At 47.0% G+C, this 25,637-nt stretch overlaps 2 protein-coding genes across 2 annotated transcripts in view; one reads left to right on the forward strand and one right to left on the reverse strand.

The window, feature by feature from the left end:
• T265_15370 (hypothetical protein) overlaps positions 1 to 11,772 on the forward strand; it is a gene marked incomplete at both ends in the record, with an annotated part of 53,886 nt that extends 42,114 nt beyond the window's left edge. Inside the window, 5 exons of the mRNA XM_009177771.1 lie at positions 945 to 1,462; positions 6,912 to 7,137; positions 9,173 to 9,344; positions 11,140 to 11,447; positions 11,598 to 11,772. Coding sequence (XP_009176035.1) covers positions 945 to 1,462; positions 6,912 to 7,137; positions 9,173 to 9,344; positions 11,140 to 11,447; positions 11,598 to 11,771 — 1,398 coding nt within the window. The remainder of the gene's footprint in view (positions 1 to 944; positions 1,463 to 6,911; positions 7,138 to 9,172; positions 9,345 to 11,139; positions 11,448 to 11,597) is intronic.
• A 2,091-nt stretch (positions 11,773 to 13,863) lies between these two features.
• Positions 13,864 to 25,637, reverse strand: part of T265_11182 (hypothetical protein) — a gene marked incomplete at both ends in the record, with an annotated part of 15,805 nt that continues 4,031 nt past the window's right edge. Inside the window, 9 exons of the mRNA XM_009177774.1 lie at positions 13,864 to 14,256; positions 14,383 to 14,559; positions 16,091 to 16,191; positions 17,672 to 18,063; positions 21,220 to 21,391; positions 21,655 to 21,943; positions 22,041 to 22,158; positions 23,604 to 23,872; positions 24,720 to 24,893. Coding sequence (XP_009176038.1) covers positions 13,963 to 14,256; positions 14,383 to 14,559; positions 16,091 to 16,191; positions 17,672 to 18,063; positions 21,220 to 21,391; positions 21,655 to 21,943; positions 22,041 to 22,158; positions 23,604 to 23,872; positions 24,720 to 24,893 — 1,986 coding nt within the window. The remainder of the gene's footprint in view (positions 14,257 to 14,382; positions 14,560 to 16,090; positions 16,192 to 17,671; positions 18,064 to 21,219; positions 21,392 to 21,654; positions 21,944 to 22,040; positions 22,159 to 23,603; positions 23,873 to 24,719; positions 24,894 to 25,637) is intronic.

Below are 25,637 nucleotides of genomic sequence, written 5' to 3' on the forward strand. Positions count from 1 at the left end.
CGAGGGCTGGGATACTGTCAGGTTGCCCAAGCCTAGACAGGGGAAGTCGAGAGGCAGAGATCGGGTTCGAACCACGGACCTTTCGGTCAGTGAATTCGCGCTCTAACCACTTGAGCCATCTCGTCCCCATGTCAACACGTATGTCTGTTCGGACGTATTAACCAATGTGGGGTACTATTTAGGCGCTCAACTCGTTTGTCACGTGCCTAAAGCCTACATCCCCTCACTGTCAAAGGTAATAAGTGTGAGACTGGGGTTCTGTACTTCTCTCCTTTGTTTTGGATTAATAAGCACCGTGCTTTGCGACTTCATAATTGTTCCAGTGTTCCATTCCCCCAACACCATTTGCATTGGTACCAATGTCGTATACTAAATATCTGTACTAGTTCACAACCTCCTGCTGCTACCAGGCTGGTCAAAGGCCAGTTGTGACATCCTTTCGGTGCCCAGTCCCCCTGCCATCTGAGGGGAGCACGACGGCCCCCAAGTCGCCCATTTCTAGGCAGGAGCTATGGGGGTGGGGTTCCAAGCACGAACTTTCTGGTCAGTAGATTCGTGCCTTAACCACTGAGCTATCTCAGGTTTGAAGGCAAAGTTGCAAAACGAACAGCAACATGACTCCGTGGTATGCGGTCTAATCTCTAAGTGAACTGATATTTTAAGCCTAAGCTGAGTCTGGCTACGGCGTTTTAAAAATGTTGACCGCGATTAGTTACAAAGTATTCGTTAACCATGGGTCCTATAGAGAGACGGAGAGCGTGTACACCCGGTGAAGTTCACAAGCTAAACGTATACCAAACCAAACGAGGCTAACCATCGCTATACACGCTCAAGAGTTACAAGAATCTGTGCGTGGCTGTTTTTTCCGGCCTACAACTATGATTACAATATTATTGATATTTATCGCTCTACTCATTGAGTTATCGTCATGCTTTATTCTGCAGGCCCGTCAGATCGTTCCGAACTTGTTGGCGCACCTTAATCTACAGCTTCAGACCGTTCTTCAGAAGCCCGTTCAACCCGTCGAAGCTATCGACCGTTTCCTTGGATTTTTGCTCGATGCCATTCTTTTTGCAGCCGACGGTTTTTCCGAATCAATTTCTCAGGAGATTGTGGTACATTTGCTGAATCTATTCGAATTATTGTTTTTGTCAGATGCTACCGCTTACACGCAGGTGAACGAACTGGATCTCCTTGTGGTTGGCGTTGTCAGAACGCTGTTGCGTGACACGTCTGGAAGGGATATTTTTGCGACAGCAAGTGATCGATTATGTCGACTCAGGGAAACTCTACGTAGTCACGAATTTGGCCCACGAATACTCCGCTTTTGGATTTTGTGGTTTCCCGTCTTCGACGCGGTTCTGGATAGATCCGACTCAGGATGCCTCGAAGTCCCCGCTTATATGAGCAACCTTCCCGGAACAACTGGAGAACTGACGCTGTTAAATTCCGTAGCGACAAAGTGAGTATTTTTATTCCTGTATTGATTCCGATCATTCAACGTTTCCTCCATAAGAAATTAGTCGTTTGCTTCAGGTGGGCTTGCTGGCATCCTTGTTTCTTTTAGTCTACTTTGCTGGTTTTAATCCACACCAAAACAAATTTCGTTGCTCCCCTCTTGACACTTAAAGATCTTGCGTTCTGCCGATTGGTCTTAAATGGCGATCTGCTAAATGCTTACGTCAGGAATCTGCCCTATTACGGGATAATTTGACAATGATAATGGATGTAACGTTCGTTACCTGAACCTCTGCTCCACTTAGTGTTTCCGTTGAAAGCCTGCTGCGCCCTCAACACAACTCCGTTTCAAACTAGAATCCATCGTGTGATCTCTGGAGCTTTCTATTACGGATTGAATCAGGAAATCAAGCTGACACGGAACAGAATTCAGCCACAGGCGCTCGTAAGATCGTCGACCTGTATCCGGTGAACAACGGTTTGAAGTGAGCGCAGATCAACCGCGCCTATCTGCACCGCTGAACTATGCCCATGGTTCTAGAGTCATCTCATTAGAGTGACATCGATCTGGGGGATAAAGTCCTAGAAATAGCTCGAGACAGCCAAGTGGTCGATATGCGAGCTTACTGACCGGAAGGTTCGAGATTCGAACACAACCTCGGTATCTCCAATGCTCCTATCTGGGCTTGAGTAACCTGGAAGTATCTCAGACCTCGTGCTTTCTTCGGGTGACATCGCAGCTAGGCACCAAATGGACGGTTGTCATTAGTAACCCTAGAAAACATCGGTGGACGCTGAACCGAACTGCGTCCACCGATGTGGCCCCGAGACGGGCGACATCAATGGCTAGAGACATTGTCAGACATGGCCGAGTCGCGTCCTCAATGGCGCCCGTGCATCCAAACTATTGCCTTCAATGCATAGCTCCTTTTCCAACCCCCCCCCTCCCACTTGACATCCCACTGACAGTGCTGGATTTATGCATCAATTTATCATCTCCCGCCTGCAATGCGCAGCTACCTACCCCTCCCCCCCCAAATCATCGGTGAACAAAACTGCGGTAGCTACAACCACTGTACGACAAGTACGTGGTTATTACAGCTGACAAGAAGACCCTATAAAAGATGGAACGATGATACGTACCAAGCCCCCTCGACCAATCTCAGTGGCGGCGCTATCCCGGTTTTCAATGATTCTTTTCGTGACAATAACCGCAGGTACTGTAAATATTTGCTTCCATGCTAGGCTCTGCGAGTGCCAATATTTTCTCGACACCATACTGATGTTCTGCCTTGCTGCCAAATGATTCCGCCCAGGAAGGCGCGGTTAGCCGAACGGTGTGACCCGGATTGAAGACATTGATTGAATAACACACTAGATTCCACTCGGTATATCTCAAAGCCACAATTTAAAAGTACATGTTGTTTGACCAGACATGGTCTACCTTCAGTGGAGATGTTGACTAAAAGACAGTGAATGTTTAACTTTGCTGCGCCTGTCTTTTCTATAAGGGTGTTTTGATTGCAACTATGTTCTGGATCACTGCTACCCATGACCGATTATCCATAGCAAAGTCGGTAGATATCTCTGACCAGCTTCCATTCCTCTGATGGCCGATCAACATCCGTTACTTCCTAGGCTTATGGTCGTCCTTCCATCCGACAGAGACACCTGTGCCAAAGCAGTGTCACATGTGCGCAACTGGTGCGGGAACCATTATAACAGACAAAGGATGTCTTGGAAACACCACCTGTCATTGCAGTTCACCACCTAACGTTTGACGTGCTGATTGAAAATCTTGGATCTGCCGTCATCACCATCGCGTTCGTCATGCGCTTGATAGCACCTGCATGGCTGTCATAACTAGCTGTCGGTTCAAAGCTTCGCACAAACATGCAAAGTACCCTATTGCACATGGATTGCCAGGCTTATCAGGAGGGTCTAGACCTTGTCAAGGCTTAAACCAGGCATGGCGTGGCGTGACTTCCTTGGAAAGCTGAACACATGTGCGGTTTTAGTGATGATCCAGGTTTTTGCAGAGGACCTTCTCTTCACACACTGGGCCCCTTCGGGAAAACGTTTGACGAAGATGCATAGTTACTGCGGTATGACGGTCTGTATGTCCCGGTGGAGGGTACCCAAACAGCATACTCAAACTTTTTCACACTAGGTTTATCCATAGACAAATGTCTAGGAGGAAGCCTTCTGTTTTTTTTGTAACCCTGACATTCTTTGCCCTCGGAAGCCTGTACGGTACTTTGTTTTCTCTCCCCACGTAGACCACTGGTCTTATGGCCAAGGTTTGAACAGAGGTCGTGATTGGCTTTCTATTTTGGTTTTGATGCCATGACCAAATTTCATCCAAAACATCACATCATCATTTCATAATTATTTCCGGCGTGAGTTATGCCCTGACTTGGAGTTGCATTGTTCATATCTTCACGTTACAACAAGTACGACAACCAACAACCATAGTCTTTCTCGATCTCAGATATACTTTTCGTCAGGAACTCTGACCGTCTTGTGATGAAGGGTGTCCTTTCTAGATTGTTGTCTGCATATGCCTCCTCCCATATACTCGTGTTTGTTTACGGCCATTTATCTTGAGTTCACCACATTCATTGATGTCGGGCAAGGATGTTCTCTGTCTCCCCTGGTCTTTAACTTCGTTATCAACGTTCTTGAGTCTTCTGTACTTGTCTTTATCACCTCGAAGCTCAATATCCTCCCAGGTGTCCACTCACGGACGATATCTCCCTCCTTGGATCAGACTCCAGAATATTTCAAAATAACCTGAACTATTCTGCTGCTCAGTTCGTTATGTACTTCGTACCTGTAAAGTTGTGAGGTGCTACTGCGAATCTGGTTGGGATTAAACACGAAATCCAATGCTTCCTGATGAGCTGATCGAATTCGCAGATAAGTTCGTCTATGTGGGAAGCTGCATAAGTTCTGGTGGACTGGTGAAGGACGAAATCACTTCCCGCATTGGAAAGGCCAGAGCAGCGTTTGCCACACTCTGACATTTGTGGCGCCGATGTAATATTAGCCTGACTGTCAAGGGTGGGGTGTACAATCCCGCGGTCGAATCTGTCCTACTGTATGGATCAGGCAAGTGACCGTTGCTTGCGGAAAATCCTCGGAGACTGTGTGTTTGACCATCATGCCTCCGAAATGTTGCGAGGGTAAGAACTGTAATGTTGAAGTACAGCAGATGGTTTTTGAAGGAGTGAACTCTCCCCCGATAAATCAGCTGGTCACACTCCACAGGTTACGTTGGTTGAGCAACGTACTTCGTATGCCATAGGACCGCTTGTCTCACAGAGCTCTATTCGCCCAGCCTTGTATCGGAAGTAATTGACTCGGGGGCGACCAGTCCACGACTTGGCAAGAAAGCATGAAATCTCGCACCAGTGAACTGAGTCGCGTTGATAACTGATGTTTCCCCGGATGTGGACTGCAACACGGGACACAGTAGTAGACAGTGATCCCAACAGATATGGCTGTGTCACGCAGCCAATGGTGTTCTCGCATCAAATCTTCGTAGGTGCCATCCTGGACAAGCAGATCCATTTGTCTTCAACGCAGAAATGGGGCCAGCGCGTGCCTCCCATTCTTTTAATCTCAACATTTTCAGTGAACAAAGGTCGAACCACCGCACCTTGGTGTACAGGGTTTGTGATCTGAAAACTGAATTGATCTGAACTGATAGGGAATGAGACTGGACAGCTGGGTTCCCTTCTAGCACAGACCGACTAAATTATGGGTACATGCTCGCTGTCAGCTGCGACCGTTGATGAGGCTCTCCACTGAGCCCTCAACCGATATCCGCGAACTTTGTTGAATGGTGCAGTCAACGCTTCCAGGCCATCGGTTCCCAGCTCACTTGAGAATTCGCAAACAATGCTAAATGTGACAGGCCCTTTTTCGATAGTCGAAGAACACGGCTTGGTCAGCAAAGGCCGCTTTTGGGTCACTAGTTTACTGTGCACCAGATGTACGTATGTATAGTATCCTACTACCGATCAGATCATTTAGCCTGATAGAAACCAGCTACGATAGTCAAAGCAACCAAACACAAGTAACCTCTCTGAGGTCACACGGGTATAGGTCTGGAAGTAGGTAGGAGACCTGTCTAGTTTGGCTTTAGTACAGCTAACCCTTACGATTTAAAGAGTCGCGAAAAACATCCAGCGTCCTGAACTGCAATGCCTGGACCCCTTGCTACGTATGCCCAAACATCGTCCACACAGACGAGTGTTCTTCTCCATGTTTCCTTCAGAATGACGTATACCATGGAATGAACAACGTGTGACGTGGTAAAAAGATATAAAAGAGACTACGGTCTACCTTCCAGGATAGGGTCACCGTGACTGCTCCCGACAATCGGTTGAAGACATCGCAAGGAGTGGCCGCCAATGGATGTTAGTGACGCTCATGCTGAAAGTCAGTTTCTTTCCAGATTGACTGGGCGTCTTGAAGTATAGGCATCTATGAATGCTTAAGTTGGGTTAGCAACATGCTCTTCCGTCATCCACTCTTCACTCTTAAAATAATCATTCAACTGTAACACCCTTTCGGTGAGTAGCTGCCATGTCGTCTGAATAAAGCACTCGGGCTGAGATACTGCCAGGTTGCTCACACGTGGACCGGAGCAGTCGAGTTGCTGAGGCTTGGTTCAAACCACGAAATTTCCGGCTAATAAACCCCCCTCAACCAGTGAGCTATCCCGAGCTCTAAATGATTAAGTAAACTGTAGTTGTACGTTAATGGAGCGTTAACGTCAACGGTGATGTTCCTCTCTCTGATGATGATGACAACAATTCCTAAGTCGGTAACGACATTTGCGCAGATGTAATCCTGATCAGCGTTGGGTTTCTCAGGACACGATAGAAAAGACATCGCCAATCCCAACTGTCGTGTGTTTGTGGTTAGATCTCTTGTCTTCACGCAGCTAAGTACATTCCAGAAGGAAGTCGTTGAACAAAACCGCAGTTACGACTGGACTCAGCTAATCCCTCAGTTTACACGCATATTTGGTTAAGGATACGCAATTTTGATAAAATCCTGTCCCTGTGCTTCCTCGTTTTGACGGAAGACAAAAGATGGGCTGGACAAACGAGAAGTTCATGAAAACGAGTGAGTGCCTACTTCCAAGCGCCATTTTTAACGGCGCTCTTCTCTGTCACCTGATGAACTCACATCAGTTTATCAGGAGTATTCGGAACGAAAATAGTCATTCGTCTTCGCCGTGGATCTGGCTATTTATTGTTGTATCTCCGGTTTGTTCTGTTTACCGCTATGGTTGGTCTTCGAACCCAAGCCTAACTTGATCACAATTTGCCCGTGAACCGTATTTTTGCTGTGTTTCCGAAAAAACCCACCACATGCTTCTATGTTTGTTTTTTTGAAGATGTTTACGTGGCAAGACGATGTTCGTTCTTGCGCTTTAGGTTGGGTCTGAAGTTTTCAACAATGAACTTGGTACCAACTGAGAAACGACGGTGTGTTTCACACATGTCTCCAGCAACCCTGAGTTTTGCACTCTTGTTGGCTTCAATGTCTCCTCAGTCTGCTCAACTTGTGACGGATGCTATCATCTCATCTGTAAAGTCTGATAGCGACAATTGGGAACCGGATCATTTGCCGAACAATGTGTTGCTTTTAGCCCTATTTTTGGTGAGTGCCGTTCTTGCATTGTTTCACCATTCACAAACTGGGCTATAGCCAGTGTAACAGGATGTTGGTTGAGATCTTGTTATACCTTCAAAACTCTCCTCGTAGCTTTTTATGTGTTCTTCTGCCACTGAATTGGCCTGCTTCTATCAGCATCATACCCATTGAGATCGAGATAACTCAGCAGTTAAGGGGCGAATTTACTGAATGGAAGGTCCGTGGTTCGAACCCAGCTTCTGCATCTCGACTGCTCCTGTGCAGGCTTCGGAAACCTGGCAGTATCGCATCCTTCGGGTAGTACGGCAACTAGGCATCGAAAGGGTGTCACAGAGGGACCGGGGTTGGAGTTTCCTGACAACGATCATGTCTTTACAGTAACGTTCTAGCCAGCCTCGCCAGATATCCAACCTCTTATCATAATTTGTTCAGTGGTCATAAAATCCTCAAACCTCATATTCGGAAATATTCTGTCCTACGGAGAAAAGGCGGTTTCGTCTTCTAAAGTTGGCACTCGAACCGATCCATCAGTTCAAAAAAAATCGGCTGTAACATCCGTCCGGAACCTATCTGCCATGCTACTCGAGGGAAGCACGAGGGCTGGGATACTACCAGAAGAAGTCGAGAGGCAGAGGTCGCGCTCGAACCACGGACCTTCCGGTCAGTAAATTCCCGCTCCACCACTTGAGCCATCTCGTCCTGATCCATCAGTGGTCTTTATTGGTGCATTTCATGTGATTTGCGCCAGTGCAGTGTTTTCCAAGTGTGAAAATGTGAATTAGTTCGAAATATTTGTGAACACAACTTGCTTGGACGACGTCCTTTGCAAAGCACTCATAGTTTCCGGATATCAACGATCACGCCCTGAGTGCATTATCGATTAAGTACCTCTGATTCTCTTGTCACAAATGTGTAAGCTTTTCGATTAAGCGAACACAGAACTGGCCGACGGCGGCTTGAAAATGATGTGGTGAAATGTGGTTTGAGCAGAGGCGTCTTTTGTGTAGACACTTCGAGGCTCATCATCATCGTCATTGCCAGCTGTAATGACCGCGTACTCGTCGTACAGTGGTTGTAGCTGCCGCAGTTTTGTTCACCGATGATTTGGGGGGGAGGGGTAGGTAGCTGCGCATTGCAGGCGGGAGACGATAAATTGGTGCATAAATCCAGCACTGTCAGTGGGCTGTCAAGTAAGGGGGTTGGAAAAGGAGCTATGCATTGAAGGCAATAGCTTGGATGCACGAGCGCCATTGAGGACGCGACTGGGCCATGTCTGACAATGTCTCTAGCCATTGATGTGGCCCGTCTCGGGGTCCGCATCTGGGAAGGCGGCAGTGACCAGTGCAGCTGAGTTTGCTGGTAATGGCTTTCATACTTTCGCTGCAAGTCATTGTTTGACCGCCTCTGGCTCTTTTCCTCCCTTTACGTGGTTGCGAGAAAAGAGGCTGACCTATACACACTTGATGGGATGAACACGCTCCCGCTACTGATTCACTCCGTAGGTCCAGGCACATCGCGCAGCTTCACGTCCTTCGAAGTGGGAAAGTTTTGTCTCTTCTCCCTCATGGTGTAGTTGAATCGATCATTCTTCGGTTGTTTTGGGTGCCCTCTCTGTCTTGACGGACTACTTTTTTCCCGCAAACCCCACGCACCATTCCGGAATAGTACACAGGATCGTGCTGAGAACATGTGAGAAATTGCATCAAACTTTATAATCGACTGTTCCCTTATCATCTCCATCGGTTCTTGTCTGTTGCTGTTGAGGCTGAGCGCTGATGACGGTGTATTTTACTGTCATTGTGTCTCTAGGGCAGTTTTCGTTGTTCGACTAACATCCTGAAAAGTGGCCCATAGATCGAGCGACCATGGCACGGGGTCAATACGGACAGATTAGCAAATACCTGTGGTTACATTGCCTTGTCTCTGGCAAACGGAAGTAAAATATGATCTGGGTTTGGCAATGTTGCCCTGTTTCTGTCCACGTTTCTCCATTTTCGTGTATAACCCTGTTTCGCCTGTTCCCATTCCCATCATCATACAGTTTCTGAGATCTACCTCCGGTGATCAACAGCCCAACAGATGGGGGCGCGTCTTTCACGTTATTGACCACTTGGTCCGAGCCGGGGTGATCATTTTGTCTTTTCATGCAAGGCATTTCGAAAGTGGAGATTCATCGTCCCCTACTGGCGGCTTTCCATTGATGGACTGGAGCAGTACGTGTTTTGTTCAATCGTTTCTCACGTAACTCTTTTCAAACCGAAAACATCAAAAGTGTTCGTCATGAACAGTAACACACCAATTGTAGTAGTACTTAGCTTCCATAATATATAAAGTTCATGAGCGTAAGTGGGCTGAGCTACAGGTGGGACGCCCAAACCCAGACTGAAGCATTTGACTCAACAGACCGACAGCGGTGATCAGCTTGAGACTACTCGAGCAGGCCACATTGCAGCACTTGTTCCAGCCCCCAAACTGGAGGAACAGGGAACTCAGACTAGCGGAAGAGACTTTGTGGATGCTGGGCGAGCACCCTCCAGTACGGCCCAGTGGCTTGCTGAGGTGCGTAAACCGTCGCACCTCAATGAAATCCAGTCTCTCTGCGACGTAATTCCGTTATGCTATTATGGATGGGATGTGGCAGTGAAGTTGACTCCTTGAACACCGAAATACCTGCTAGCGCTTGTCCGATTCAGTTAACAGTGCTCTTTGCTTCTAGCTAGGGGATCCCAGATATCGGTTGCTTCTTTGGTGTGCGTTTTCCTGTTTCGTTTTGATAGACTACATGAAATGCAACTCGCCTGACTCCAACCTCCAGTATTTTGCTTCATAGCCGTTCACTAGGGACCAAGCTGCCAGACACAGTCGTTTCAGCAAGCTGTCGGTGTCCCCCTAGTTAACCAAAGGTTCATGTGCCTCATCTCCTTATAATCACTTGACGAGCCCTAGTAGTGTCGAAGGTTACTGCGTGGTTAGGCTTCTACGGACATGCACAGTCGTTTCAGTAAGCTGTCGGTGTCCCCCTGGTTAACCTCATCTCCTTATAACCACTTGACGAGCCCTAGTAGTGTCGAAAGTTACTGCGTGGTTAGGCTTCTACGGACATTTGAACTAGCTTTTCAACGGCCCCACGATGGACATGGAAGCGAGAGGACCCAAAGGTTAGAGCGCAAATTTACTGACCGAACCCGACCTCTGCCTCTCAACTTCCCCTGTCTAGGCTTGGGCGACTTGGCAGTATCCCAGCCCTCGCGCTTCCTTCGGATGGTATGACAGCTAGGCATCGAGTGTTGCGGCTGAACGTGTTTTACGATAGGCATTTCGCACCCGTTTCTCCAAGCACGACTCGCGCGGAGCCTCTTGAGTGAATGTACTATTTAGGTTCCAGCAACAGACCTACGACTGTGTTCTTCCTTTGCACTACAACGATTTTGGACGGGATATTTTAAAATGTTTGCTGTTCGCAAACTGTCTCCCTGATTGGGATATTTTGTTTGCTGTTCGCAAACTGTTTTTCTGATCAGGCAAACTTAGCTGACCACGCTATTGATTGGTTTGGCTTACAACACGTAATTCTATACCTCTCTGGAGTGTTCAACATAACACATCCAATTATCCACACCAATCCAGACTCGATATCCAATAACCCCTCCGACTGTCTTTCACAGCTTGTCAGCTAGCTCTCCGTGTGAAATCAACAAATAACTAAACGATGATCAGAATATTCATCCGGGTCTTCGGAGCAGTTGCAGGCCAGTCCTCTCACCTTATTTCGAGCCCTCCAACAGGACAGTCGACTGGCTTTACAGTGGCCTTTATTCGGAGGGAACTCACTCTAAGACGCTTGTCGCAAACTGTTTAAGGGAGTTCTCACGGGAACTCGGAGCCCACCGGTCGTTAGTCGTTGCAAAGTTTTTGGACCTATGAATACGATTAGCAGCGCGATATGAAGGGAGAAAAATTCGTTCTTCTACCCACAGGAGCTTATTTTATTTTTTGTTTTATTTTCAGGTTTGCGGGGAAAACTCGATGTGTTCGCGTTGTATGCGGACCTGTTCTACTTGTGGTTGGCCGAGCTTCCCCAATCGACCGTGCTGGAAGACACTCAACGCTCCTGGGAACTGCGTCTTCTCTGCAGCACCATGAGTTTGCTTACACAGCGCTTGGCAACCTATTTGGGCCCGAACACGGATATATGCGATTCTCGGTTTTCCAGGATCGTGCGATCTCAAGCGGCTACCGTGTTGCAAAGATTTGAGCAGCGTTTGGAAATTGGTTTGCCGAAGCGGCACCAGTCACTCGCTTCAGCTTCGGAAGATGTTAGCCGACTTTTTGCCTCAGTGCGAATGATATTGCATCATCCAAGCCCACATGACTAGATCATTTTGATTGGTTGTTCGTAAAGGCCGTCTTGGTAACTTCTGTACAGCTGTATACACTTTCCTTTATTTGTGTTTGAGCTTTTGCAGCCATTCGCAATCGGGATTACTGTGGAACACGCGAGTGAGGCGAACTTCGATGAGGCTGTGGTACCCTCCGGTAATCAGCCTTGTGATAGCCCGGCTGGCTCTTGCTGTGTTGAGGACTTCAACTCTACCTATCGTTGGCCGGATCCAAATGACTGTCTGATTCACTTAGGCGGTTAGCAATGAGTTTAGACATTAGGGCATTTCTATCTTACCGTTTTCCGGATGACTGAATGGCTCAACGCGCGCCTATTCCACTTGTCAATAAAATAAAGCATAAAACTAGATTGAGCAACCTTCGTAGTTGATTTTAACTGGCCTTGGGCGCATCCCTTCGGTAATACTTGCCGTTTGAGCTTAGGTTAATGATGATGAAGGTGATATGAATGACAGTTCGTGTGCACCCTACGGTGCGCGAGGACAACTGGCCACCGTCTTCCGTCGCATTTTTAAGGTCTCCACTGTCCAACTCTGTGATGGTTCCGCCTGACTCAGCGATCATAAATGCTCATCACCACACAAATAGCTGATTTCAGTGTGAACGGCGCGAGCACAAGGGGTCTGGGGGACTAGTAATGAATGTTTCTGAAAACCAGTCGTGAATTGTTTGGCGACGGTAGCAATACACGAAAGTTATAGCTTACAGATAACTATCGTCGAGAGTGGTTTCCTAAGTAACTTTCGGGGAGTGATTGCAACCAGCGGCGTCAACCGTGACACATCTTGTAAACGTTCCGTCGCCAAGTAAAAATTGTTCTTAAAAAGGTATGTAGCATCCTTGAGGGTTAATTTCTTCGTCCTGTGCCATAACCTAACCAAAGCACTGAATTAGGGCTACCAGAAAGAAGATATCCAACGCACCGCGAATCGGAAATCGTCCGCGGCGCTGTAACTAACCAACCACAGGGATATCGGTCGATAAAAACAGTTGGGAATGGATTATGCCAACCACAGGGATATTGGTCGATAAAAACAGTTGGGAATGGATTATGTACCCTGCCAAACACCCACATACAATGGGGGCTGAGAAGTAAGCAAGCCAACCACCAAGCTGGTTGAACAGAGCAGCAACCAATAAACGTACGTAGCAGTAATAGTCGTCCAGCCTTTCGGTGTGTAGCTGCCATACAGCCCGAAGAAAGCACGAGATACTGCTGAGTTGCTTAGCCTAGACACTAGTAGCCGGGATTCCCCGGCATGCATCAAGCGAGGCGATCGCAACAAGGGAGGTTCGCTTTGCTGCTCGCCTCATCGTTAGTAGACAAGAACGGAGGCCGAACGTAATGAGAATCGTTTCAGAACGTGCCACACAGCTGAGGAACAAGCACTGCGATCTCTGATTTCAGATCACTTTAGCTGGCGTTTCCATGATATTATCTTATCATCCCGCAACAGCCGACCACGGTAAAATGGTCACATTAACGACTTGCAGCGAATACCGACGACTCAGTCTCCTGCTGAACACTTTCAACTTCGAATGTTGTTTGAACGGAATTCTTCGTGTGGCAGACCGGAATTTTGCAATGAATAAGGTTGCGGACCAGAGTGCGGCTCTGTTTCCCTTCCTCTTAACCTGTACCAATAATTTTTTGACCTGAATGTGCAAAATCACGAGGGATGCACTCTATGGTCGTGTTTTTCGCCCAGTTCGTTGCGTACACGCCGTCAGTCGGATGAAATCAGTTGATAACTGCGTAAGCTATAGAGTCATGTACCGTGCAACTACGGCGCGACTCCTCACTGGTACGTGCCGACTATGTTATCTCGATCGATGACGAAAAGTTTGCAAAAAAAATTGCCAAGGAGACGCGTTGAGACACCAACAAGTCATAATCGATTTCAGCCAGCTGCCACATCGCTCTGAATCAAATCAACTAGCCTTTAGATGTGTCATTTTATCAAGTCTGGCTGACCTCTGTTTTGCTTTCAAAGCACTCAACGGCGGCATCCGGTGACCTTTGGCTCATCTTTGTTTCTTTTTTTCTGCATCGTCAGGCCCATGCAACTTGAAATTGTATTAGGTAATGACTGACAAACGGAAGCCATCATGATCAAATCAGAACCATCTTTTGAATATCGAAAGACTTTTTCTGCATCGTCAGGCTCATGCAACTTGAAATTGTGTTAGGTAATGACAGACAAACGGAAGCCATCATGATCGAATCAGAACCATCTTTTGAATATCGAAAGATGAGGGCGTAAGAGCTCCGATCCAGCGACCAAAGTGAACTGCAACGAGGTTTTGCTCAAAACATAAATGCGATCGATACACATGTACACGATAGTGCGAAAATTTTAATAAAATACTTAATCTGGGTTCATCTGAGTAGTACAAAATCAGTGTGTAGAAATCCACATAGGGGTGGGGTCAGCACTCCATGGGTGCGGACTTTTGATCACCAGGATGCGTGGGGTCGGGAGAAACAGGCGGTTCACCGGACGCGTCTGCAGTCACCTGATCCGGGAGTATCATGCGTAAATAGGGATGCGATTCGTTTACCGCTCCCATTGCCACAAGGTCGGCGTAAAGTGCAGCATATGTTTGGTGAAACAGTAGGCCGTCACCCGAAATACGACGACAATCAGCAAGGATCGAACCGGCAAGTGGATAAAGCAGGATACGAAAGGCTGTACCCGGATGATCTTGGTTTCTTATCTGAACCTAGAAAAACAAACCAAACGATTTCAATGCGCTTCTGGTCAAAGTAAAACTGCTGCTTTGTTACTCAGCTTGTTACTGCATACGGTCAACTGAGACGCGGGTGGATCGAGTGTTCGATAGACTTACCATTAGGTTTCCAGGACCTTTGGAGATGGGCCGTAGCTGTCTGCGTTGTATGATAACCGCTCGCATCACCTCCATGGTGTGCTCCACAGAAGAAAGTGCCGAGAAGAATCTGGTCATTCGTTTCATCAAACAGGAAAATCCAAGTCGCATGTCATCCGGATCGGCAGATTGACTAGCCTGTTTGGGTAAAGAAAACGAGTGAATGTACCAAAATCAAAAAAAGGGGAATCGTTCGTGTCCAATAGATTTGCCACTAATCGATTCGATGGCACACAGTTCAGTGAAAGAAAACCATCTTATTGGATCATACTCTAGTGAGACTGGACCGAAATAATTGTTCATCCATGACATCCGTTTCACGCACAGTTGCCGTGCAACTCGAAGGAGGGGCGCGGATATCCAAGCCTAGAAAGGAGCGATAAAAAAACAGGGTTGCGTAAGAACTGCAGACCCATCGGTCATTGGTTTTGTGCCTTAATCGCAGAGTTATCTCGAGTTCGAGAAGAGAGCGTGAACGGCGTCACGCAGAAGTCACTTCAACACCAGGATAACACCATCACAACAAACTGAGCTCCTCTGGAAGCTTTCGGCGTTTGCATGGACGGAGGCATAGATCATGGAAGAAAAAATTAAAAAAATCGTTCAGCTGTAGCACCCTCTCGATATCTAGCTGCCATGCCACACTAACGAGGCACGAGGGCTGGGATACCGCCAGGTTTCCCAAGCCTAGACAAGGGAAGTCGAGAGGCAGAGGTCGGGTTCGAACTACGGACCTTCCGCTCAGTAAATTCGCGCTCTAACCACTGGAGCCATCTCGCCCTGCATGGTTTTCATGGAAGAAAACTATGCGGAAAAACATTCGCTCCGTTAAATCGATGCTTCTTTTGCGCCTGCAGGTTTCCACAAAAGGGATCGAGCTGCAAATCACTACCAACCGCTACTGTCTCCCAAACTACCGCACAGCAGCCGGTTTTTCGGCATAGCCCACCATAGCAATGCTTAACTGCTTCGACCGGAAAATTCGGTTTGTGGATGTCCCAATGGCGCATACGCATGAATTTGTGTTAGCTTGATTGCTCTTCCTCTCTCGAACGTGAAGAGTCTACTTCCAGATAAGTTGACCCATATATACGTTCCACACAGAATAGTCGAACACCTACTGAAGTTTGCAGTGTCGGAACATTGGCAGCTCAGCTGCATTCATTGGTAGTTGATTAGGTGGCTGTTGGTGAGTTCGCCGGACACGATGCCAAACTGCCATGCCACACGAAGGAAGCACGAGGGCTGGGATACTGCCAGGTCGCCCAAGCTTAGACAGGGGAAGTCGAGAGGCAGAGGTCGGGTTCGAACCATGGACCTTCCGGTCAGTAAATTCGCGCTCTAACCACTTGGCCCATCTACTGTAGAAGTGTGCAGCCGATGGAAGTAAACAAAATATCACCGTTTCGACAATCAAGTATCTTCGCTATCTCTATGAAACAGATCGAAAGTATCGACAGTCTCAGTTGTTTCAAGTAACCAAACCGAGTCGCATAGATTCTCGTTAAACGTAACAAAGTAATTGTTTGTCCCACCTTCGCAAGACAATCTAAACTGAGAGGCGCTCCAGAAAACCGTCGATAATACAGTACACCTTCTTTATGCAACAAATGTGTCTCTTGATTCGCAATACTCCTAGCTGGAGAGAGCCGTAAATGTTTCCACTCACCATGAGCATGCTGGTCATATCAGCGGGCTGCGACAAACGCAGATCGTTCGCGGTTGGGTCCGCCTGTGTTAGACACGTGTAGACGGGTTGTGATGAGGGGACTGTAAAGAAAAAGCGCGCAGCGCATCGGAATCAATCTGCAAGGCAGACAAATCAAACGTAGACTAACACTCAGGATGGAAAGTGCGTGGATGAGTAGTGCAACGAAAAGTCGTCTTCTTAATTGGAGTATCTCAAATAACTTGGGTTTTGATAACGTGAGATAACTGCTTCAAATCTCTTCCTAGATTCGAAAGTTGATTTCAATGCTGGGTGAACTGGATTGTACACAGTATGAAGTGTGATGTGAGAATTAAAACAAGCAAAGGCCAACCCAGTCTCTTGGCACATTTCGTGTTTTCGAGTGATTTAAGCCCCTATGAATCGCAATACTGGATTCTTCTTTGACGGAGTGAAGTAGATACGATGAGAATGGGCACATCAAAACTTCGCCCGCAGAGAGCTTTGGACCCCTATTACAGTAACTTAACGTAAACAAGACATGATTTTAAACAAACTGGAGTCAACAAACCTGTAGAACTGCTACTGCACTGCTGAAAAGAGTGATCAACCGGGTTTGCTGATACAACGGAGACTTAACAGAATACGAAATAAACCAACAGAACCACCGTGTTGTTATTATCAAGGTCACGTAACACATGTGTTAGGTGCAACATCTCTTCTATCTAAAGACAACGCCATTCTAAAGACGGATCACCACGTGCTGGGTGGACTGGAGTGTACACAGTATGAAGTGTAGCACAAGCAAAGGCCAACCCATTTTCTTGGCACATTTCCTGTTTTCGAGTGATTTAAGCTCCTATGAATTGCAATACTTTATTCTTCTTGGATGAAGTGAATAGATACGATGAGAATGGGCACATCAAAACTTCGCCCCCAGAGAGCTTTGGACCCCTATTACAGTAACTTAACGTAAACAAGACATGATTTTAAACAAACTGGAGTCAACAAACCTGTAGAACTGCTACTGAACTGCTGAAAAGAGTGATCAACTGGGTTTGCTGATACAACGGAGACTTAACAGAATACGAAATAAAACAACAGAACCCACGTGTTGTTATTATCAAGGTCACGTAACACATGTGTTAGGTGCAACATCTCTTCTATCTAAAGACAACGCCATTCTAAAGACGGATCACCACACCATCTCGACCGAAAACACAAGCGAACCATACATGGGAAATTGGGCGCTATTACACGAACCTAGTCTAATCGGATACCTCAAGACTTTGTCTCGTGACAAGTGACCAGTTTCATCAAAAGAAGTGAAGTGCTGTCGAGCTATACCATCGTTGAAAGCACTGCAGTTACAGCCTATGGGGCACACAGACATTGTCGAAGCGAAAGAATATGCCGCGCGATTATGCGCAACGGAACTGTGGTGCTGGGGACGAGGCTTTCCATCAAACTCGCTTACCAAGATCAGTTCATTTGTACCCTGTCTATTCTTTGTTTCGAATGGGGAGAAAACACGCAGGAAAATCCAGTAAAAATTGAAAACAATAAACGTTTTTCACTGACCTGGGGCATCAGGCTGTAAGGAATCTCTAGAGGATATCGAAGACTCAAGAGAATCTCGATGTGTGTCACGGTTAGTAGATACAGGTCTCGGTGGTGGAGCAACGGGAGTCAGCCGCCGCAAAAGTCCACGTCGAAACCATGGGTGAGATCGAACCCCATCAACCGTGAGGCGCTCGGACGGTCTGTGAGCCAAAACACGGGTGAGAAAGTTTGCTAAGTCTGGGGGTAGACGCGAGAAAATGGGCCCAGCGTGCAAATCACGGCGATCGACCCACTGTTTATAGATGGGGTCCACATCTGGATTCGCGCGTGACCAACAGCGTTGGCCAGTGACTGCCGTTAGCAGTGTAACACCCAGAGAGAAAATATCGACCGGAGGTCCACTATAGGGACTGAAAAGGAGACAGAAATGTCGAATGACTGAGAGGTGAGCGCGAAAACCCACCTAGATGAAGTGGCATACACGGCCCACATCCGGAAAGCTTGTATTTTAAGTCACTCACAGCCTTAGTTACTCTAACTGGCTTGAAAGACACGCCTGTGGGATGGAGGCTTTTCAACATAAACGGTTGCCGTGAAAAGGCTATTCACAGATTAGCAAAATACGCTCATTTGCAAACAAATTTGGTTCCATAGATCTCTACAGTTAAATTAAGAGCGCACCTCAGAAAACGCGTGACTGAGCCTTCTAAATTAGGCGATATGCCAACGCCAATGAACTTCTCCATAGGAAGGTCGATACCCGAATGAATATCGGGTCGAACCAAGATCATTAGATCATTAGACTCAAATGCTTCATAACCCGAATAGTAAAGAGCCTATAAAAAGGTCGGAAATGGCCTTCGATAGTGAAATCTCGCCGCGGGAAGATGGCTTCTGTATAAGGGACTACCGGTCGTGGCCCATTTTTTTGCTGATTTGATCAACTGGCGATGGGAAACTTAGTGTCACGAAAAACAACCCATCATCCTCGGTAAATTCACGGGCACGGCAAAGAGCATTTCAAACAGCCGCTGGCCGTCCATACATCGGAATCCACTAACGTTCACAGTGCAAACTCAAGTGCTTGAGTTACCAAAGTAAATCGGTTCGCGCTGAGGCATTCATTGTCTGACTATTCCTACTCCCTACAAACCTGCCACTGTCGGCGAGCGGAGCATGGAATCATCGCGAGTCGCGAGGTACTGACGCGCACCACAGGAGCTCGGGTGTCAAACACTCATGGAAACTGACGATAAGGATATCATGGACTGTCCGATCCACACCTTGCGACGCAGGTGGGGTAGACAGGGAAGGTAAATAGTATCAACAACAACTGGTGCAGCACATTCAGTTGCTTAAGGGAACCATAAAACGAGGAATTTATCTGGGTTCCCAGTGAGTCTTCCGTGAAAACCAAATCGGTATGCAAATGAGTGTACTTGTCGAAATCTGTCCACTTTGGGCTCAAGTGGAACATAAGGTTGACGGGGACTGCGCCTAACTGACGAGCCTCAAGAAGGGCGAAAAAGGTCGTGGGCGGGCCGGAAGTTTTCAGCAGCCTTATGAGTAATCTATTGCGTCCATACAATGTATTGTACCAATTGAAACATGAGGCGGCCTGGTGCAGCACATTCCGTTGCTTAAGAAAAGCATAACCGAGAGATTCCTGGTGAGTCTCCCGTCAAAAACAAATTGATAAGCAACTGAACCTCTCATCACGTACTTTATACCCTGTGCATCCAGCCGCACCCGAAGAACAGCAAGTGATAACTCAACATGCGTAGGTCGTGATCATGATCATCATCAGTTGGTGGCTCAGAGCACAGCTATCAAGCAACTTCGGTAGCACCGACACGTTTACGGTGTCACTCCTAAGCGCACAGATCATCGAGGTAATTGGACTGAACAAACTGAAATTTACTGACAATAAACATGAAATCGAATCCTTAATCCCAGGATGTCCAACTCGATGCTACTGTGACGGTATAAATACTGAAGACAGTGGAACGTTGCCTTGATTACAAAGATATCTCATCAGAATGTCAGCACACCTTGCAATACCCAAATGATCTCATATATGACGTACTGTGAATGCGTTGAAGTCAAGGTTCGCTTTACGCGTTCCTGGAGGGCGAAGTTTCAGCATTCGAACTCGTAGCGGATATAAAAATAGGTCTGACATGAGCGCACGATAAAGTGGGTCAGAAGGCGAAGTTTCAGCATGCGAACTCGTAGCGGATATAAGAAATAGATCTGACGTAAGCGCACCATACAATGGGTCAGGGTTAACAAGATACCGCACCATTTAGAGGATTGCAGAATTAAGGGACGTGACAGTTCTGGCACTATCCAAGTCTGGACTGCGTGCAGGGAGTTCATATAGCGTGAGATAAAGCCGAGTGAAGGTGTTCCCCTGACAGTCGCATTTTCCGGACAAAACTGTTACAGGCATCAACGTGATTGCTTACGGTAAAACTGAAATAAAGGTTGTCAAAGGTCGCACTACGTTTCACTAGCCCAGATGTGAGGGAGTAACCAAGGAATATGTCATGCGAATCAAATGAAGAAAAAGCACGTCACGACGAATTTACGAACACGATTTAAGAAGACAGACAGCGTTCTCAGTTAGAGCATAAAAAGAAAGCCTTGGAACCTTGGTATTCTTCTCAGACGAAATGGAGAATTCAACCAGGTCTTTAAAAAGGCCCTGGATACAAAGTAAATTTTATTAACCCAATGCAGAATGAACGCGGTGCATTTCTTCTCGGTCGCTCCTTCAACGAGGAAACATTGGGCAGTTTACCGGCGTTAGCTCTTCGAGGACGAGGGTACTTGAGTTGTAGACACGATCAAGTCGGTGAGGCAGTCATGTGACCATCTTTGGTTCACACAAACCACATTGGACATCAGGTCTGGATGACAGGTGGACAAACGCAAGGTGTGAGACTCAAGGATCAAACACAGTTGTTTGATGTGAATACTATGAACAAACAGACAGGCACGCACACTCGAACACAGTCAGACGTGCAGCGGTACGAAGCGACAGACCATTACGTGGCCTTACTCAGGCGAGGAATACGAAACGAATCACTGTAAATGAAAGTAAAATTGATTTTTTCTATTTCGCTCGATCAGCTAGAAACTACGTGCCAAGAGTACGCAGTATTCTAAGGACGTTAACAAAAGCAGTTCAAGAAATCCTCTCAGGCCTGCGTTGGACAAGTCCACCGATTCATAGAGATCAATGGTATGGACTTTTTGGAACTCAGGATTGATTGCCATCATTCACCTGAATTTTCAACATCCCAAAACTTAGACTCACTAATTCAGTAGTGGAAGGAAAGGAAAGCGTTCAGCTGTAGCACCCTATCGGTGCCTAACTGCCATGCCACCAGAAGCAAGCACGAAGGTTGGGATACTGCCAGGTTTTCCAAGCCTAGACAGGGGAAGTCGAGAAGCAGAGGCCGGGTTCGAGCCACAGACCTTCCGGTCAGTAAATTCGCGATCTAACATCTGAGCCATCTCGCCCCCCCCCCATGCGCTACTACAGAATGGAGCATCCGTACTCGAAAAACTGTGTAAGTTTTGTAGGCACGATTGCCAGTGCACACGCATACAACACTCGATTGGTCAACAATCCAGTCCAATGACGGTGACAAGGTAAAATGGATGACTCAACCTCATCCGTCATTCTCTTATTCACCTGGTCAAAGACATCCTCACGTCCGCGAACTGTTCCTGCAACCGTAGGCGTTTTAACGAGATATTCAGTCCTACAGGGTACCGCGCTGCTCACGGCATCAACTGTAGTTAGGTAGCTCAGTGGCTAGGGAGCAAAATTACTGACCGGAAGGTTCGTGCGTAGAAACCAATCCAGACACTTGAACGGCCTGTGCCTAAGTTTGGGCAACCTGGCAGTATCTCCTCCTTTTGGGTGGCATGGTGGCTGGGCACAGATAAGGGGTATTACAGCCTTTTATCCTTTCTATCCTACTGAGCACCGACTACCCAGGGTGGTGAAAGATAGTCAAAAAACGTTCGACGACACATACGTAAACAGTGAAAGGAAGCAAAACGGAAACACACTGACCATCTGCCAAACACCTCGGGAGCAGCATAACTGGTGGTTCCGACAGGCCCTTTGAGTACGGGGTTCTTGCTCAGATCCACAGCCCACCCGAAATCAATCAGTTTGGCTCGGTCCTTTCTGGTCAACATGATATTTTCGGGTTTCACATCCAAATGCGCAATCAGTTGGTCTGTGTGTAGATAATGCAGGGCATCCAATATCTGAAACAAAACACCAACAATTTGCGAGCCTCAGGTAAACAATGAAGCAAAGGAGACAGACAAAACGGTTATCAACACCAGATATCGCGACCTGTACCTGAGAATAGTAGATGAACATCTGTTGCACATGAAGTCCAACGCCTATTGGGATGCGATCAAAAAGTTCGCCGCCTGGAAGCAGTTCCATGAACATGAAAGTAAAAGATGGTGTATTCCTGGAAAAGAAGTAACAGTAACATCGGTCAGTGTGACAACCGCGTTCACGGTCCTTGTATACTCAGAGAATTAAAGCGAAATGCAGTTGCGCGTTAAATCAATGGGTAATCCTAAGGTGCCTCAGTAAATCCGGTGGGTCGTGCTGTGGGTAGGACTGTGTGAAAATGGATAAACAGCGTGTACAATTCTGGTCGAGATTCGGCCCTTAATTAATTCCGACCAACTGGCTTTCCAAATTCAGTTCAGCTCGATTAGCAAGCTTGGGACCATGTACCAGGGATGAATTCGTTCCAGCTGCTACACCCTCTGCGACCGAATAATGCGACATCAAGAATGGAATAGGCAGGCATCGGAGACGATCGAGGCAGTTGTCAGCATGACTGACCATAAGTCACCAACTTTGTACGTTTCTGGGTAGATTCCATTAAGCACAAGGCTTCTGGTCCTCTGACAAAAGAACTAGGTATTCTAGCCAACATACTGCATGAAGCGTGAATAGTCCGGCCATTGAGAGAAAGTCCCTTCACTCCAGAAAGAATCAAACGTAACTTAACATGGCTAATCGGATATTTGCTCCAAAACGACACATCGATGGTCGAACAGTGGAAATTTTCGAAAGTATTCTGTACGTACGGGTCACATTTCTCACCCACAAAGCAGTGTGAATCGCACCGCCACAGCGCACACTCTACATCTGACAGACAAACCAACGTCACGCCGGTACCTCAGGTATCGAAGATTGTCAAAAACTACTCTAGCCGACGAGTCATCTCGTTTCCGGCCATTTCTCTTGGAAGGGATAGCTATAGCAAATTTCCTGAAAATCAACTGCTTCTCGTAAAAGCTATCACCGTTGGAAGTTGGAAAGTGGTGCTATTCAGGCGCCTATAGCAAAGTAGGCAAAGTAGGCGAAACCTAACTATACTTTCACGAAGTTACCTTATGGTGTTAGTAATAAAATAATTATTCAGCTATTACATACTTTCGACACCTCGTTGCTACGCCACCCAAAGGAAGCACAAGGGCTAAGAAACCGCCAGGTTGCCAGGCCTAGACAGGAGCAGTCGAGATACCGGGGTTGGATTCGAATCCGGTCAGTAAGCTAGCTATGGTAATCCAGCCCAGATAATGTAAGGGAACATCTTGGATGCTCCGGCCTGATGCCATGAGGTGTTCTTGCACCGTTTTTCGAAGAGTGGAACCACTTTCCAAGTGCCACTGAGCTATCTCAAGCTCAAAATCCAAGGCATGACGTAACCGCTGAACAAGTGGTCGAAAATCCTATCCAGTCCACACCGATCCGACAGCGTGAGCTAATTATAATCTGGGAAGTTCGAAGTTGGGATTTGGCTCCTGGACAAATCGGATGGAGGGGGATCCAGGGCGTATTGTTTGATTAAACTACACGCCATCAGAAACGCGAGCAAATAAGTAGAACACATACCGGATTCCATAAACGGTAGCAACATGATGGTGTTTTAGACGGCGCTGCAACTCAGCTTCTTGGCGTAGATCGGCACGAATTTTTGCCACATTTTCTTCTGCGTTCTTCATCGACAACATGCGTCCGTAGACGCTGACGACTTTAGCCGCCAGACAGTCCTTTGTTTCCGGATTGACCACTAGGAACACCCGACCCATCCCACCTTCAGCCAAACAGTGGGAAAGCTGGTAACCAGGCGGTAGAATTGGTTTCCCTTCTCGCTGAATTATCTAACAGGGAGTGTTCAGAGAGAGAGGGATGCGAAGAAGCATTCGTGTTGTGTACAACCATAGGCAAACAAACGGAACTCGTGCGACAGAAAAAAAAGTAAACGATCTAGTGATTTTAACAAGCACTTGCATGTATGTTCGAGAATTCGAACCACAACAAACTGTATTAGAGTGGACAAAGCTCTGCTATCAACCCTGATGAGGACCACCTACGGATCAAATTCTAGCCCAGATCCCATTACCAGATTTCCTCCGCTACGTCATCTTCCTGAGGGCCGGTGTTTATGTGTTTTTTTTTTTCAGGGGAAAACAATCAGTCATGGTTCCAAGCTCGGCAGATCGCTTGATATGTCTTTAAAATAAACGTTTTTCACCGAAGGAATCACAAGCGAGAGCCCTACGACCAGTTTCTTTGCGCTACCACAATGTTGCCGAGTCGAGAATCCATTAACGCGGAAATTGCTACATTTGGGGACATTCTTGAATTTCATACTGGCAACGCCCCACATATCTGGACATGGAACACTGAAAACATAATTCTATGGGAGAGAAAAACCTCCTCAAACAGCAACTGCCTTGTAGTGCGAAGAGCTGTATGACCCAATTGTTCACGAGCACAATGTCAGTAAACTAAATCCCCGTGCTTCTGCCGTTCTTTATGTCATTTAGGCTTGGAACTATTTCACTGATCACTGTTGGACACTCGGATATACCCAGGAGGCCCATACAGATGAGACATACAGCATTTCAAGACATTTTGTCTTCCTAAATGAGTGCTCGATACAACAGGAATGAAACACTACTGACGGAACAAAGGCATTGTATATGTCTGAATGGTTGTTGAAACAAGAAGAATCAGAATGGGTGGGCCTACTTTTGCTATTGTCGTTTCCTCGGAGTCTTCGTGGGCGGTTAAAGTGTCCGTATTTCTTTTTCTCAAGCCACAACTGTCGTGCAGGTCGATAGATTGTACGGAGTTGCTCAGTTCTTCACAGTACATGCTGGCAGAAATTACGGTAGGCTGAAAAGAAGTGGAAGTAACCCAAACGTATTTCTGACATGTACGACTGTGATGCACCAGTGTCCAACACCGGTACCTCTGCACTTACTTTACTTTACGGTGACTGTCTCCTGTGACAGGATGAGTAGACTGCATATCGGTTCCGTATTGTTGCTTTATCCGAACAATTCAGTCTATCAGCTACAAACCAGGTACCAAGCGTACGTTGGATCCGGTTGCTAGTTTGGAAGCGTTGGAAACTGCTAAGCATTCGAGCTGATGACGTGTTCAGTTAGTTCGAGAACTGGGAAGCAATAGCTTTGATGTATCAGCGGCACAGACTGCGCGACTGAGCTATCTGCCAGTGTCAACAACGATTTGTGAGCCCATTCACGTGGCAACCATCCAGGGAGACGGCAGTTGTTGACCCAACCAAGTTTATTGGTCGGTCCTTTCATTCTGCGTTGCTGAATGGTTCAGCGGTTAGAGTACGAATTTACTGAGCGGAAGGTTCGTGCTATGAACCATTTCTCCTGTCTATGGTTAGCAACCTGGAAGCATCTCAGCCATCATGCTTCCTTCGGGTGGCATTGCAGCTGGGCACAGAAAAGGTGCTACAGCTGAGCGATTATTATGGATTAGGGAAATTTCAAGCAGCGCATCAATAACAAAGTTAAAGAGGAAAGGGGAAAGAGGACAGCCTTGTCTTACACCATTAGACGTGGTGAAAGAAAGAAAGACGTGGTGAACTCAGGCTAGAGCTTC

The sequence above is a fragment of the Opisthorchis viverrini genome, assembly GCF_000715545.1.
Source record: "Opisthorchis viverrini unplaced genomic scaffold opera_v5_455, whole genome shotgun sequence".
Classification (NCBI taxonomy): Eukaryota; Metazoa; Platyhelminthes; class Trematoda; order Opisthorchiida; family Opisthorchiidae; genus Opisthorchis; species Opisthorchis viverrini.